At 33.1% G+C, this 18,377-nt stretch overlaps 1 protein-coding gene across 10 annotated transcripts in view; it reads left to right on the forward strand.

Annotated features, from left to right (window-relative positions):
• The window catches only part of kst (spectrin beta chain, non-erythrocytic 5 kst), a 159,029-nt gene that overhangs the window by 95,995 nt on the left and 44,657 nt on the right, over nucleotides 1-18,377 (forward strand). For all 10 annotated transcript variants that reach the window (XM_074113329.1, XM_074113310.1, XM_074113319.1 and 7 more), the window contains one exon: nucleotides 3,386-3,534. In XM_074113329.1, the coding sequence (XP_073969430.1) occupies nucleotides 3,386-3,534 (149 nt within the window). The remainder of the gene's footprint in view (nucleotides 1-3,385; nucleotides 3,535-18,377) is intronic.

Genomic DNA, 18,377 nt, shown 5'->3' on the forward strand with positions numbered 1-18,377 from the left:
AGAAGACAAGCTGTACTATCTATCTGTTACAATAAATAACAAAACATTTTATCAGTCTGACTGTTATTTATACAACCATGTGTGTTATCATTGTAATTTTTAACATAATTATTATTTATTCAGATAATTTAGCAATGAATGACATGCAATTTGCATTTTTTTTTTTTTCACCTTTAAACTTTAAACTGTCACAATCATTTTGCTCATTGCCTCACTGTTTTGCTATGTAATGCGCTATTGAAGTTATTCTGGATATATATTGTAGTTTCTTAACTTTAATCTACAATCGTTTCTTTGTTTAGAATGTCATTCGAAAAATTATCTACACCTTTGGGTTTGCCCCACCTGAAATTAGGCAGCAACTATTTTTTCCCCGAAATTTTTGAAATAGTTTATAACAAAATGAGTCGCCTTAAATGTTATTCAAGCAAACTGAACTTTGATTTTCTTATCTTTTTTTATTATAATAAATGCGTAGTCATTGTTTTAAGTGTTTAAGTAAAATCCCACTTAATAATTCCAGCTCTGCAAACAGCTAAAGATTTATGGGGTACCTTCTTAGTAATTCTTTGTTGTCTTTCCTCTAGTTTTCTGCGCTTTCATTATTGTCTTATTACGGGCGATGATTCTTTTCCAAATCTTGAATCTCTGAATTCTTGGGCTTTTATTGGTGAACCAAACCTGACAGATTGCTATCGGAAAACATGTCTTCTCTTTTCTGTGTCCTACATCAGGCTTCATCATTTTCTTAAGAGACCAGAACTTTTCCCCCGCAACATTGTGGATTAAATAGATCTCTGAAAATCGTAATTCAAAGTAAATTTTAGAATTAGAACCGTAAGGATTTGTCATGAGAGTGTTCATCAGGTATTTTTGGAATTTCATACTCCTAAAAGTTATTATCTAAGGTGAACATACGATTGGCCAGGTATTTAGTCACACAGACCGGTTGAGAATAACAGTACAAGTAGAACTGCAGATTTGATAAAGTCATCTTTCAAATAAGATCAAAGATAATAATGGAAGAAGATTGCGATCTGAAGCTACTGTTGGTCTGTACCATGAAGTTACAGAATTACAGATCACTTACCGGTTTTTTATTTTATACAACCTTTACGGACCGTAGAGCAACCGTAACTTTAGGAGCAAAATTGATTTTAATACTTTCACTCCAAATTCGCATATTGTAGTTATAATAAATTTATGTTCTCATGCGTTATGTGTTCAGATTGGAGAAAACAATGCATATTTCAACGTTTCATCCTTATACTAACACCTGCTTTGTGTTTATTGCAAGAAAGTGAGCCGTACGATATTATTCACTACCTTATGCGCATTTAGCGGAAATATTGAAGCAGGAAGTTGTGGTTTTTATTCCAGACAAATATGGAAGGAATCACTCTCTCTTTTGTGTAAAAAGTAAAACGTTTCTAGTAATGTACCGAACAAGTTTAATCTGAAATAAGATTACCACTTTTCTAACAACTTGAGCTTTTTTTTTTTTAATATCATAATAAAGTTGTACTTTCTCTTGGCCTTAACGGAAGTATTGCTGAGGAAAGGTCTCACTTGCCGAAGAAAAAGAACTGATCTGTATTTGGGGAACAAAAACAAAATATCTAAATATTCCGTACATTAAAGAATTTTCGGCTAGTTTTAATAAATAATTCAGAGCCTGTTACCTCTCTTTCGTGGCAACCATTATCCCTCCTGTACACCTCTTCTCAGCAAGCACAACCACAACAGTTTGTCCAGCCGAACATACTTCCCTGCGGTTGAAAAGAAAAAGATTAGACCAACATGAACAACAGAAAGTAAAATAGAATCTAGGTGTTGGTCTGGTGGTCAAGAACGTGGATTTGTAAGTGGGAGATGCCCAGTTCGAATCCCGTTTATAGCTATTTTGTATTTATTCGAAAAAAAAATTTAGTTGTAAAGTGTAGTACGATACTTAGGACTGTACATTGACAAGAGACTCACGTAGAACCCACATACTCGACTGAAACGACAAGACGTGAACAGACGCTACAAGCTACTTACTATACTACTTGACCGCAGATCTAAACTCGACTTGAATCACAAGCTGACAATCTACAAAGACACTGTTAAGACCCATATGGACATATGGAGCTGAAGTGTGGGGCTCAACCAAACCCTCTAACACCTGCAGACACTACAGTCTAAAATCCTACGGCTAATCCTGAATGCTCCATACCACATTTCTAACCTTACCATACACACTGACCTTCACATCCCTATTTGTCATTGACTTAATAAAGTCTCGGTACCGCAAATTTCACAGCCTCCTAGCTCTCTCCATCCTAATCCTCTTGTACAACAACTCTCCTCTCCTCACCTTCCCAACAATCCTCCTAGTCGTTTGAAGCGGAAGTGGCCTAGAGGTCTGTTGTGATTAAATCATTGTGAAAGAGTTTCACCAGTGGGTGATTGATTGCTCTAACCATGACTTTACAAGAGAACTGAACCAGTAAGATCAAATTTACTTGATGCAACATTTGTTGCAGTTGTAAATATACAAATATAGTGAACAAAATAAAGTTGTAAAGTACATGTTTCCGCCCTTGTACACGATTTCTAATCGTTAGTTGGACGATAAGCCTCGCCTGAAAAATTAGGTGATCACTATATTTACACGAAAGATGAAAAATTTAATCGAACTTAGATCTGAACTTAATTAATGTCAGAGCATACATACACAAGTAACTTATACCAAATATATGTGTAATTACAAAATAAAAACTTAATCAAGAAGGCTGTATCAACAGTAGCCATTGCCGTCATCTGATTTGTACCTAAAACAGTGTATAACCTCCACATAGAGTACGATATACACCAATCGCGTTACACATTTCAGTTCCATTAAAGCCAAATGATTTGTGCGTAGGTCCATTGGGCAGTTAAAGACCTATAACCTATCATTCGGAGTTCAATAACAAAAATTAATGAAAAATTGTAAAGTGTGACAAGGCATATAGTGGCATCTGATGTTTAGGATTCAGAACCTCATTGGTATATCTAAATGAAAATAAATTGTTTTTGCGATATAACATTAGTGGAGGTAGATAACTCTAAAATATAAAACTATAATCCTTATAGTCTTATAGTGACGTAGCTGGTGGCTGTATAACCATAACACATCTACTTCAAATTGTAACAGGTTTTATCATCTTTTCTGTCAAGAGAACTTAACAAACTTTATTTAAATAAATTTGTAACCATTAGGCAAGAAAACGACTGTGTTTATACCGCAAGTTTCTGTTTCTATTTATTAATTATAAATCTTTTACTTGATTTTTATTACTTTCCATTATTATTTTAACATATATTAAAAGTTATTTTCATAATTCTTTTGTTTTGCCCGCAGGGACCCAATATGAGAGTCGTGTGGGGGACATGACCCAAAGGGAAGATGTCCTCAAATTTGAACAGGGTAGGATTAAAGCCTTACAGGAGGAACGGTTGCACATACAAAAGAAAACATTTACAAAATGGATGAACTCATTCTTACAGAAAGTAAGTAAAAACCTTAGATCTATATTTACTTAAAATAAACGAAAGTTGAATATTATAGATAGAGCTTAAAAGAATTAGGATCGTTAACTGTGATAGATCCGTTTTGTAAACAAATAACTAAATTTTATTAGATTTTTATCATAATCATTATTATTATATATTTTGATTGATCAAGATTTACTTTTAAATTATTCAAAGGTTTATAAATGTTAGAAAGATGCTAAGTGGAAGCTAAAAGTATTTCTAGAAATGTAATAAAACAAGTTTATCAGTCTAGTTATCTTAACTGCTAATCAAATATTCCATCTAGTTCTTGTTACTTTCTCCTTCTACAAATGATGAGGAAGTATTCTGTTCATTCTTAAGGTCAATAACCCCAAACCAAAACAAAGTGTCTTCGAGAATACTTTATTCGCAGAAAATCCACCATCTAGTTTGTTGTTCATCAGTGTTCCTTCACAGTTCTGCACTGTTCCTCTAGAACTTGTTTTCCTTAATTACCTTGAGTCTACCACGATCCCGATAATGTCCTGGTGGATGTATCAAACGTCTTCACTGTTTGAGAGCTGTCTTAGATCTTGATTCATTGATTAGGAAGCATAAACTTTTACGTTTTGCGCCTCTCTAATTTGTTTTCCAAAAAAATGTGTTTACAGCTACCGACTTACCAACCGTTCACATATATTGGAACTTTTTTTTCAGATAAGTAATTTTCTCCAATGAATACCAATGAACCATTAAAACAGTAGCAGTCTTTTTATAAACAAGCTATGGTTAGTCTAATAAAGTATACTCTGAATATAATTATAATAATGTTGATACATTTGTTCAACTTGTTTTTGTATTTGTGTAATGGTTGTGTGGCGCCTACTCACAAACATTTTTCATAATTTATTTATCATTTTCTTATTTCTTTCACCTAAATTATCTACACCAAGTTGTTTATTTGGTTGGACCTACTCACAACATAAATATATATTAAAGTCGATCACAAGGACATAATATCGTGTGTAAATATAGACGCGAATTGAAAATTAGCATATTTTAGCCGTTATTCCATATTTATAATGTTGATTTTTTATTTTTTGAAGTTAACGCATTAATACGTCACTGCTAATTGTCTTTTTCCGTGTTAAATGTACTTGTTAGAAATTGGGCACTCCATTTCATTTATGTGTAGGCTGTATTCTTTTATGAAAAACAAGTTTATTTTAATTATCCAGCTAATTGGATTTTTATGTTAACTAAATTGGTTTAGTTGTTTCCGCTCTTGAGATTCAGGAAGTATAGCAGTTGTACAGATTTCCACTTTCTCTTATTAGTATAGTAATTATGATCGTGCTGATTTTCCAATTTAGCGGAATTGTAACCATTTTGAAATTCCCTCAGACCTGAGCAAAGTATTTTTTGTACAAATTGATCCGTGAGTATGTGGTGGGGATTATAACATAGCTGAAAAACAGGAAATAACGGCAAATGATATTTCGACTTACCGGAAGTGCCATTTTTAATGAAGCTTTTTTTAATTTTTATTTTCTGGAACAATGTGCCAACCATTTTGTTTAAATTTCGTCCACTCATGACATCACACTAGCCTAGTTCTAGGACATTTATTTGAAGCATTTTCCGCCAGGAAACTGCCCTTTTTAGGGAATTTTGGGGGAAAAGATGGGGTTATGCTTCCCTTTAACAGTGAATTATTATATTTAAGGGTGTTTGAGGGCGGTATAGAATCTTGGAATAATTCTTGAAACTCCACAGTAAAAATTGTAAGTTATAAGATATTTTAATTACCTAATTAAGTTCAGAAAAGTGTAAATTCGAGTGAGTTTTCTCTCAGTTTGTTTAAAAATTGATTAAGAACTAAATATACATATATTTAAAAATTAGTTTCGTTATAGCCATGTCATTTTCTTAAATAATTAAATTTTTCTTTTACATTTTCATTATTCTTTAAAAAAGAGCTTACAAGGATAATAAACGTACTTGCGGCAGAGTTGGGCAAAAATTTAATCAATTAAAAAACAATTGAATTAAACCGAAATTTAATTTTAATCATGATTAAAATTAAAAAATTTAATCGGCCAAAATTAGTTGATTAAAATTAAATTCACTTTTAATTTAATCAATTAAAATTTTTAATCATAACTAAAAATTAAGATTAAAATTAAAATTAAATAATCAGAATTTTAATTTATTGAATTAAATTCCAAATTTAGTTTTAATCACTTTGGACGATTAAATTTTTTAATTTAATCAAAATATGAGAGATTAAATTTTTAAAACCAAACATTGCCAACGGTTAAACCAGAATCGGACCAATGCATCTTTATTCCGCCTAGCTGGTGCCTCTACTCTATCAATATTATCATCTTTCCCAAACTTGGCACCTTCATTCTACCATTCTGGTGTCTCATCTATACCTTGTTGGTGACTCTCAAGACTTACATAGGACCACCTTACTCTCACATTTACCCATGTTTACCACTCACTAGACTTATATAGGACCACCTTACACTCTCATTTAACCATGTTTACCACTCACTAGACTTAGATAGGGCCACCTTACACTAACATTTACCCATGTTTACCACTCACTAGACTTAGATAGGACCACCTTACACTCACATTTACCCATGTTTACCACTCACTAGACTTATATAGGACCACCTTACACTCTCATTTACCCATGTTTACCACTCATTAGACTTAGATAGGACCACCTTACACTCACATTTCACCATGTTTACCACTCACTAGACTTTATATCTTCTAAAATTATAGATCTGTGCACAAAATAACTGTAGTTAGCAATTGAGAAAAACAAAGTGTATAAGAGAAAAATAAGATATGGAATGGTGCTTCACAGTGGGAGATATAGAACGGCCATAATTTTACAGAATTTCATGACCCAAAACATTTTCAACCCTTTATATCTGCTACATTTATAGATCTGTACACAAAAAAACTATAGTTTTTAATTGAGAAAAACAAAGTGTATAAGAGAAAAAAATTCCATACCAATACGTGGTTCACAGTGGGAGATATAGAACGGTCATAATTTTACAGAATTTCATGCCCCAAAAAACTTTCAACCCTTTATATTTGCTACATTTATAGATCTGTGCACAAAATAACTATAGTTTTTAATTGAGAAAAACAAAGTGTATAAGAGAAAAAAATTCCATATCAATACGTGGTTCACAGTGGGAGATATAGAACGGTCGCAATTTTACAGAATTTCATGACCCAAAAAATTTTCAACCCTTTATATCTGCTACATTTATAGATCTGTGCACAAAATAACTATAGTTTTTAATTGAGAAAAACAAAGTGTATAAGAGAAAAAAATTCCGTACCAATACGTGGTTCACAGTGGGAGATATAGAACGGTCATAATTTTACCGGATTTCATGACACAAAAAATTTTCAACCCTTTATATCTTCTACATTTATAGATCTGTGCAAAAAATAACTATAGTTTTTAATTGAGAAAAACAAAGTGTATAAGAGAAAAAAATTCCGTACCAATACGTGGTTCACAGTGGGAGATAAAGAACGGTCATAATTTTACCGGATTTCATGACCCAAAAAATTTTCTACCCTTTATATCTTCTACAATTATAGATCTGTGCACAAAATAACTATAGTTTTTAATTGAGAAAAACAAAGTGTATAAGAGAAAAAAATTCCGTACCAATACGTGGTTCACAGTGGGAGATAAAGAACGGTCATAATTTTACCGGATTTCATGACCCAAAAAATTTTCAACCCTTTAAATCTTCTACATTTATAGATCTGTGCGCAAAATAACTATAGTTTTTAATTGAGAAAAACAAAGTGTATAAGAGAAAAAATTCCGTACCAATACGTGGTTCACAGTGAGAGATATAGAACGGCCATAATTTTACAGAATTTCATGACCCAAAACATTTTCAACCCTTTATATCTGCTACATTTATAGATCTGTGCACAAAATAACTATAGTTTTTAATTGAGAAAAACAATGTGTATAAGAGAAAAAAATTCCATACCAATACGTGCTTCACAGTGGGAGATATAGAACGGCCATAATTTTATAGAATTTCATGACCCAAAACATTTTCAACCTTTTATATTTGCTACATTTATAGATCTGTGCACAAAATAACTATAGTTTTTAATTGAGAAAAACAATGTGTATAAGAGAAAAAAATTCCATACCAATACGTGCTTCACAGTGGGAGATATAGAACGGCCATAATTTTATAGAATTTCATGACCCAAAACATTTTCAACCTTTTATATTTGCTACATTTATAGATCTGTGCACAAAATAACTATAGTTTTTAATTGAGAAAAACAATGTGTATAAGAGAAAAAAATTCCATACCAATACGTGCTTCACAGTGGGAGATATAGAACGGCCATAATTTTATAGAATTTCATGACCCAAAACATTTTCAACCTTTTATATTTGCTACATTTATAGATCTGTGCACAAAATAACTATAGTTTTTAATTGAGAAAAACAAAGTGTATAAGAGAAAAAAATTCCATATCAATACGTGGTTCACAGTGGGAGATATAGAACGGTCATAATTTTACAGAATTTCATGACCCAAAAAATTTTCAACCCTTTATATCTTCTACATTTATAGATCTGTGCACAAAATAACTATAGTTTTTAATTGAGAAATACAAAGTGTATAAGAGAAAAAAATTCCGTACCAATACGTGGTTCACAGTGGGAGATATAGAACGGTCATAATTTTACAGAATTTCATGACCCAAAAAATTTTCAACCCTTTATATCTTCTACATTTATAGATCTGTGCACAAAATAACTATAGTTTTTAATTGAGAAAAACAATGTGTATAAGAGAAAAAAATTCCATACCAATACGTGGTTCACAATGGGAGATATAGAACGGTCATAATTTTACCAGATTTCATGACCCAAAAAATTTTCAACCCTTTATATCTTCTACATTTATAGACCTGTGCGCAAAATAACTATAGTTTTTAATTGAGAAAAACAAAGTGTATAAGAGAAAAAAATTCCATATCAATACGTGGTTCGCAGTGGGAGATATAGAACGGCCATAATTTTACAGAATTTCATGACCCAAAAAATTTTCAACCCTTTATATCTTCTACATTTATAGATCTGTGCACAAATTAAATATAGTTTTTAATTGAGAAAAACAAAGTGTATAAGAGAAAAAAATTCCATATCAATACGTGGTTCACAGTGGGAGATATAGAACGGTCATTATTTTACAGAATTTCATGACCCAAAAAATTTTCAACCCTTTATATCTTCTACATTTATAGATCTGTGCACAAAATAACTATAGTTTTTAATTGAGAAATACAATGTGTATAAGAGAAAAAAATTCCATACCAATACGTGGTTCACAATGGGAGATATAGAACGGTCATAATTTTACCAGATTTCATGACCCAAAAAATTTTCAACCCTTTATATCTTCTACATTTATAGACCTGTGCGCAAAATAACTATAGTTTTTAATTGAGAAAAACAAAGTGTATAAGAGAAAAAAATTCCATATCAATACGTGGTTCGCAGTGGGAGATATAGAACGGCCATAATTTTACAGAATTTCATGACCCAAAAAATTTTCAACCCTTTATATCTTCTACATTTATAGATCTGTGCACAAATTAAATATAGTTTTTAATTGAGAAAAACAAAGTGTATAAGAGAAAAAAATTCCATATCAATACGTGGTTCACAGTGGGAGATATAGAACGGTCATAATTTTACAGAATTTCATGACCCAAAAAATTTTCAACCCTTTATATCTTCTACATTTATAGATCTGTGCACAAAATAACTATAGTTTTTAATTGAGAAATACAAAGTGTATAAGAGAAAAAAATTCCGTACCAATACGTGGTTCACAGTGGGAGATATAGAACGGTCATAATTTTACAGAATTTCATGACCCAAAAAATTTTCAACCCTTTATATCTTCTACATTTATAGATCTGTGCACAAAATAACTATAGTTTTTAATTGAGAAAAACAATGTGTATAAGAGAAAAAAATTCCATACCAATACGTGGTTCACAATGGGAGATATAGAACGGTCATAATTTTACCAGATTTCATGACCCAAAAAATTTTCAACCCTTTATATCTTCTACATTTATAGACCTGTGCGCAAAATAACTATAGTTTTTAATTGAGAAAAACAAAGTGTATAAGAGAAAAAAATTCCATATCAATACGTGGTTCACAGTGGGAGATATAGAACGGCCATAATTTTACAGAATTTCATGACCCAAAAAATTTTCAACCCTTTATATCTTCTACATTTATAGATCTGTGCACAAATTAAATATAGTTTTTAATTGAGAAAAACAAAGTGTATAAGAGAAAAAAATTCCATACCAATACGTGGTTCACAGTGGGAGATATAGAACGGTCATAATTTTACCGGATTTCATGACCCAAAAAATTTTCAACCCTTTATATCTTCTACATTTATAGATCTGTGCACAAAATAACTATAGTTTTTAATTGAGAAAAACAAAGTGTATAAGAGAAAAAAATTCCATACCAATACGTGGTTCACAATGGGAGATATAGAACGGTCATAATTTTACCAGATTTCATGACCCAAAAAATTTTCAACCCTTTATATCTTCTACATTTATAGATCTGTGCACAAAATAACTATAGTTTTTAATTGAGAAAAACAAAGTGTATAAGAGAAAAAAATTCCATACCAATACGTGGTTCACAGTGGGAGATATAGAACGGTCATAATTTTACCGGATTTCATGACCCAAAAAATTTTCAACCCTTTATATCTTCTACATTTATAGATCTGTGCACAAATTAAATATAGTTTTTAATTGAGAAAAACAAAGTGTATAAGAAAAAAAAATTCCATACCAATACGTGGTTCACAGTGGGAGATATAGAACGGCCATAATTTTACAGAATTTCATGACCCAAAAAATTTTCAACCCTTTATATCTTCTACATTTATAGATCTGTGCACAAATTAAATATAGTTTTTAATTGAGAAAAACAAAGTGTACAAGAGAAAAAAATTCCATATCAATACGTGGTTCACAGTGGGAGATATAGAACGGCCATAATTTTACAGAATTTCATGACCAAAAAAATTTTCAACCCTTTATATCAGTGGTTCTTAACCTTTTCATATACGCGTAGCACAATTATATGTATATATTTTTCTTGCGGAACACTAACATTAAATAATTTGAAATTCGGTATTTAGCAAGAACTTAAAATTAAATTCAAATTAAAAAAATGGAACAATTTTTGGTTTTTGTATCTTTTCTAATTTTTTAAATTTCAAGACATTTAAAATTGAAATTTCGCGGAACACCGGTTAAGAACCACTGGTCTAGAGACTCGTGAAGAAGTCCATGTCTACAAAAATTAACCGAAAAGTATTTATGGAAGACGCTTAGAAAAAGGGCCTCGCCAAAACTTGCTTCGAACCATTGGTTGAAAAGCCATAAAAGTGGATGATTAAATTAGTTTGATTAACGATTGAAATTGAACTAATTCGGTGATTAAAATTAAAGTTCAATTTAATTCTCAGATTTAATCATAATTTTTTTAGTTCGATTAAATTAGTTTGATTAACGATTAAATCTGAAATTTAATTGATTAAATAATTGTCATATGATTAAAATTACGATTAAATTCTGATTAAAATTAAAAATAAATTTAATCAATTAAATTTAGAATTTAATTGTTTTTTTAATCAGTGCCCAACTCTGACTTGCGGGTATAAATTATAATAAATATTAAACTAAAAAAATAAGTTAAATATAAGATCTAAACTTTAAGAGGTGTTGTAAACACCTTATCACTAGGCAAATATTTACCTTGACACTATCTTAAGTTTTAGGTAATGCATTAACATAGTTGGTTAATATGTCTAATAGATAAAAGCTAGTTTAAAGAATTAAGAAAAATCTATGGTGAAAAATCACTATAAAACGCTCTTTGGTATTTTAAATAATAAAGGAAACGCAACGTCGCAGCTGTACCAGAAGGCCAATTAAAATCTGTATTTTTTTTTCATTTACAAATTCACAATCTGTGTAGGTGAATACACAATTAAGTAATAAGGTGAGTAATGCTGTTTGTAGGTGCATGAACGCTGATCAAAGAGATATTGAAAAATCTTCCACGGAGTCTAACTAAATAGATTCGTTCATTCACAGCTTTGTAACTAATAACAGCGTGCTTAAGTGTATTCTTAATCATGAAGCTAGTACCCAGGATATTTGGCCTATGTCCACTATTTATGAGCACATAATCTCCTAACTCCACCAAATCCGCTTCTCTCCACCTAATTTCCTGCAAAGCAACCACTTCAACCTTGTAATTCTTTAATTGTTCTTCAAGCATCCTACTAGCTCCTGGCTCAAAAATACTTCTAACATTCCACGTTGCAATCCGTAAACATTGTCCTTTAACTCGCTAATGTCGTGCCTTAAGTCCAATCCGATTTTCCTTTCCTTGAGGTTTCGTAACGATTAGCTTTTTCTAGGGTGGGGTTGTCGGCCCCACGCCCAACCACCGCTATTTTGGAGGACCTAAGATTTTTTATTCAGGGTTTACTCCCCAAGCCGAAGCAATCATCCTAGGGACGGTAGCCCTAAGGTGTGTAGTGTATATGCCTTGTCTGAAAAGTGTCTGTGAATGTCTAGTGGTGTAATGAGTTCTGTTCTGATGAGTGGGCATGGTGTACTGAGCTGTGGTACCCGTGTGGACGCTACTCCCCAAGTAACTACATTCCATAGTTACCCCTTGCGGAATGGCTGATTGCATCCTTACTGGATGGGCGATGGGGCCGCCAACTCCCTATAAACCTAAAATAAACTAACCGTCTATAAAAGCATATTGAGGCCAGTGGTTACGTATGCCAGTGAAACGTGGGTGTTGACCAAGGAGGATGGAAAATTGATTAATTCCTGGGAGAGGAAGATTCTGAGGAAAATGTTTGGCCCCGTGAAAGAAGGGGAAAGGTACAGAATCAGGAAAAACGAAGAAATAAGAAAGCTGTACCAGGAGCAGGATTTGGTAGGTTTCATTAAGAGGGGAAGATTGAGATGGCTAGGCCATTTGGTAAGAATGGAAGATTCCCGAATTCCCAGGAAGATAATGAATGGACACCCAGGGGGGGCGAGAAAAAGAGGAAGGCCGAGGATTAGGTGGCTGGATGATGTAGAGGAAGATGTTCGGAGTTAGGGAGTGAGAGGAGAGTTGCCTTAGTAAGAGAGGAGTGGGGAAGGGTGTTAGAGGAGGCCAAGGTCCTTCGAGGACCGTACAGCCAGAGGAAGAAGAAGAATGCTGTTTGTTGGGCGCCACGGTAGCCGAGCGGTTAGAGGCGAGACCTGCGAAGCTAATATATATTGTGGTACTAGGTTCGATTCCCGGTCTTAGGCCTTGGATTTTATTTAATGGTTATAAAAGAAATATTTACAGTAAAGTATGTTTGCTAGTCGCCTCCGTCCACGATACCTAATTGGGAGTTGGACGTTAAGCCGCACCTGAAAAAGTAGGCGATTACTTAGTGCAGTTTGTAATATGTGATCAGCAAGTGGAGAGAGAGTAACTGTTGCTAGGCACTCTGGATATGATTGGCATCTCTGTTGATGATCACTCTCCAAGGAAATCACGGAGCCATTTGCTTTGCACTTCAGTCAGCGGCTACGTCTAAGTTTAAATGAAACCATTTGGTGACTGTGCACAATAAATATAAAAAGAAAATTGTCTTAATTGAAATCAATAAAAGTTGTGGTGCTGTTAAAGCGCCACGGTAGCCGAGCGGTTAAAGGCGAGGCACCCGCAAAGCTAAAATATATTGCTGGTTTAGTGGGTTCGATTCCTGGCCTAAGCCTTGGTTTTTATTTAATGGTTAATATGAGAAATTTATAGTAAAGAGTGTTTACTAATTTCGCCTTCGTACGCAACACCTAATTTGGTGTCTGGATGTAGTAAAGCCTGTCTGAAAATATATGTAGGCACTACTTAATTTTATTATTTTTTTAAATTTATTTTTTTCGTTTTTTTGAGTCGCCTTGTGGTGTTACCAAAGCGAAATATCAAATTTGAAATTTTTCGAATTTGAGTAATCTACATCGTACTTATAATGTCTATCATCTCTAGATAATTTTTGTAAAAACCACTTTTTTAAACTGAAGAAAACCTTATAACGTTCATTTCGGATTTTAAATTAATCACCAGTCGTTCAAAGTGTAAACTCTTTAACGATGAGTAATGAGTTAGAGTAGCCAACTAAATTGCCCGTGCAGTCTAAAGTGCATAACTGACCAAATAACCTCTTCAACCAATCCAAATATTTCCAATATTTCCTCAAATTAATCATTAACTGATGAAATTAACGATCATTTTGACATCTTTTCTTGTTAATCGTCGAAATTCAAGTAGCAAAGGTGAGGAGGTTTCCCCCCTTCCCAAAATAACAGAGAAGTAAATTATTATTATATCTATTGTTATGTGACATACAGGTGATAAAACAACTATTTTGGGATTCTACATTGCTGTTAGTAAGTGGCTTTTATAATAGATTAAATGTAGGAGTTGTTATCAGCAGAAATTTTTTGATAAGACATAATTAGTTTGTTTTTTAATAAATATAATGAATTCTTGTTGTTTTTTTTTAAATTGTTCATCAAAATGCTTTTAAATAAGTTGCCCATGCAGGTATGGGCAATGTCTTTAAAGGACTTTATACGAGTTTATAAGAAGTTTTTATCTGCACTAGTCTGGGGGAGAGGCAGCCTGCATTAACTTTACTATCATGTCTTAAAATTGCATTGTGTAAGTTCTGAGAGGGATATTGACGCGCAAGGACAACATGGCCTGTCAAGAGATGGCTATTCCATTTCGAGGCGAACGAAATAATTTGGGTTTTGATTTCTAACAGAGGGGAGTATTCTGTATTTTGACCTTTATCTAGAAGTAACTCACCATCCTCCAGAGATTGGACTGGGAAGAGAAGTGTGATTATAGGAGGGTGTAACAACTCTCTGTATATCGCCTCAACTTTCACAGATGTAATAACATCTGTGCCTCGCAGGCTCCCCGTCTCAACCTCATTCATTCATAGAACCATAACCTTTCTTCGGCACTGGTCGCATGACCGACCAGTTTGAGCAAGGGCAGTTCTAAGACAAGCGGCAGTCAGTCTCGCTCTTAGCGTCATATGTTCCCTACTCTTCCCCTAAACATCTTCTCAAGATTCTCTGACAATGGTTTCCCTTTGAAACCGCAAGATATAAGGAGTTGAGAGATTGAGAATTACCTTCATTGTCAGGGAAAGAAGGGAACTACTTCTTGGTTTGATGCTGTTACAAACGATAGGTTGTGTGAAGATCTGGCGAATCTTGGACTACGAAAATAAGGGAGCACCCTTCTATGTTCTCTAAAAACCTAAAGAGCCTATTTTTTCCTGAAATATGTAAGAAAATTGCTGGAAGATCTCTTTTCCAATAAAAATTACATTTCTTGATAAAGTGATTATTTTATAAACTTGCATTACTATTTCGAAATTGGGCAATATGTCGCCCAGAACTTTCCGATACTGAAATAACTTCCTTTTGTCCATAGCATTGTCCTTTCTCTGTAGATCACAATAACAAATAATTTATCTCCACACAAAAGAACTTGTACATTCTTGTCCTTGGCGGATATTTTGTGTATTTAAATAGATACACGTACAGATGGGTGCGCTATTATGGCCGACCACTCCTTATAGCGCAGTGAAAGGGTTTATTTTCCGTCTCTTTTCTCCTATCCATTTTTAAATTATTTACAAACAAATTAAGTACAGACTCATTTTTAGACAGATTAATATAAAAATTTCCTTTTTTCTGCGCTCCAAAGTATAAAAGCAAAATGTAAAAAAGAAAAAAGAAAGTTAAAATTCGTTTTTAGAAAGCCTTTTAATGCGCTGAGAAAGTCTAGGATATCCTGCCTCCTCTCACCTCCCATATGTTCTTCTTCATTTGTCCTAACAGTGGAGAGATTGAGGATTACCTCCAAATTTCGGCTAAATAAGTCCTACAACGTCTATTTAGGCCTGCTTCCAGGAGCAGATTCTGAAGGGCGATGGGCACCACGAAGAATTAGAGTTCGGATTTGCTCCCTAAACTTGTATACAAATAATGTCAACCATAATGAAATGTTGAAACACAAAAACTAGTTGGTTTGTCTCTATAGTTTATGGTGTTTGATCTATAAATACGGTCTTCCTCAAAATCTTATACACATTTGTATAAAAAGAAATGTATTCAGACCGTAAAAATTCTCTGTATATTCTATTGTGGTTGCATACACAGATATCTGTTGCCGTTATCTTATAAGATATGTAATGTTGATGAAAGAAATTTATGTGTCTTATTTATTTATATTTATTATTAATATTGTTTTTTATTCAAAAGGCACATCAACGGTAATAGGCACGCGGAGCTTTTTTTTTAAATTGTCGATCTCGAGACAGTGTTCTCTCGTTGCAGACAACTTTGTTGCATCACTGTGAGCTGTAAAAAGCTCTTAGAGAGAATAAATCTAAGAGCCAGCAACTGGATTCGAAGATCATGAGTGTGGGAATCAACGCTAACCATTGAGATAATAATGGTTCCTTATTTATTTGATTTTCAGAAGTTTGTGAGGTTGTAACAAATACATCCTAAGGTTTGTGCCAAGTTTTGGGAAAAGTTTTATTTTATTTTTTGGGCTGATAAATAATTATTGTACAATGAGGTTTAGAAAGTAAAAATTTAAGTCTTGAAGATACAATAAATATTCTTTGAACAAAACCACTATTTGGGATTTCTTTTCTGACGATACAATCATTGAAACTTTGAGAAAATGTTTCAAGATCCTGTAGAGTGTAAGACCGTAAGTTGAAGTAGTTCGTAACTAAATTTTGAACTAATGTTTCTTTACTAATCACGATTTTCTTTTCTCCGAGTTTGCCAATTGTTTTCTAAGCATAAATGCAGAAGTATTGTATCAGAGTTTCCCCAAGTCTTATTGTGCACTTTCCAAAACCATCCAAGAGAATTTTTAGATGTGTTTGAGAAGAAAATTCCACAGATTCTTTTTTTCAGAATATTTTTGCATTAAAAAGGATCTTTGAAAGTATTTCGCGAAGTGGTTAATAATTAACTTTTTAACTGGCACGATTTTATTTTATTTACTTTTTATGTAAGTATTTCTTGTCTAAACTGAATACCATGTGATAATACTAGATAGTTTAACACATAATTATATAATGTCCATCAAAAAGTAGTTATTCTGAAAGTAGTTATCTCTCTATCTCACTTCTAATTTGAGATGGGGGGGGGGGAGGAGAAAAACCAAACTACATGACCTTAACCCTGTGTTGTGTAGTAGAGATGCATGTGTTTGTGTTGAGTGTAGAGGAGTATTGGAATGGAGTATCCAGCTACATTCAGACGATGAAGTGAAGCTGATGATGATGTAGTTGTAGTGAACAAGTCACGGTGCGCCCTTTAACAACAACAGCCACAAAAAAGCACAAAAAAAAAACAAAATTGAGGAGAAGTAGTTAGGCAATAATTTCGTTATGCACAGCCCAGTTTAAGAGGGGACCTTTTTCGTGTGGAGGGCCCCACAATATTCAAATTATGTGTGGCTTTCTTTCTTGTATTCATTCATTGTGTACATAATATAAACATAAGGAACTACACAATTTGTCGGTACATATTGGAGGAACAGTAACCGAACGCTGGGCTACAAGAGAGACAGAGATGGAATGTACGAGTATGTTTCATAAAGCCGGTTGTCGCGTCTCACTAAATACCGTTACATAACCTCAATGCTACGTTTGAATATCCCAACGCTGACCACTAACACGTCATTCAACAAGTATTTGTAGACCATTCTTACTCTAAGTACATAACGATTTACAAACACATACCCCTCTCAAGAATTATTAACCTCTTAGAAAACAAATAATTGAAAATATTTACAAAATAGAATAAACTAAATACTAATATTAACCCAGAATTGAGACCCGGCTTCAAATCCAGCTGCTCGCCCCCTTTTTCTCTGCCTAGGAGCTTCTTATTGCTCACTTCCTGGTGAAAGACACGACGGACTGTAACAAGAGAACATTGCCCAGAGACCGAAGAAGTCTCAGTCGCCAATAATCTCATAAAAAAGCTCAAAACCAAATGCCCATTGACTAAACATATTTGGAAGAGTCAAGTAATTGCAAAAATTAATGTTGAAGATCTTAGCTCGGCAAAGTGTTCCAGAGGGAAGAACAATGATTCTTTGCAATCTGCGTGAAATTCGTGAATATATTCGTGACTATACTTCCAGCGGAAGTGACCCTTTAGTGAGTTACGCCCTCTTCTACCCCAAAAATTGCTCTAAAAACTAACTTTTCTTTGTTTTGAAAATTTGTATTTCGAATATTGCTCGTATAACAGTTATTTACTTTACAATTGTGGTAAATTGTCTTAAAATAACTTCCCTCATGTGTTCAAAATTAATTTTTTTTGTGCCATCTTTTTTTATTTTTTAAAAATTGATTTCTTGTCTTTTGATAGCTAAAATAGCTTTAGAATTGTATAGACAAAACAAAATAATTTGCTAGAATTATAAACAATTGTCTTTGGAAAATTAGATAATTTTTATTTAATTCTCATTCTCACGCCTTTATGTATTTTGTTTTCTATTTTAAAAACTATGTATCGTCATCAGGCAAAGTAAATAAAGAAATTTCACTTGTGTTCATTAAGTGCTAACAAAATAATTACAAAACAAATAAGTTTTCACTATT

Source organism: Rhodnius prolixus, unplaced genomic scaffold (genome assembly GCF_049639745.1).
Source record: "Rhodnius prolixus isolate KJV_2025 unplaced genomic scaffold, Rpr scaffold_1, whole genome shotgun sequence".
Classification (NCBI taxonomy): Eukaryota; Metazoa; Arthropoda; class Insecta; order Hemiptera; family Reduviidae; genus Rhodnius; species Rhodnius prolixus.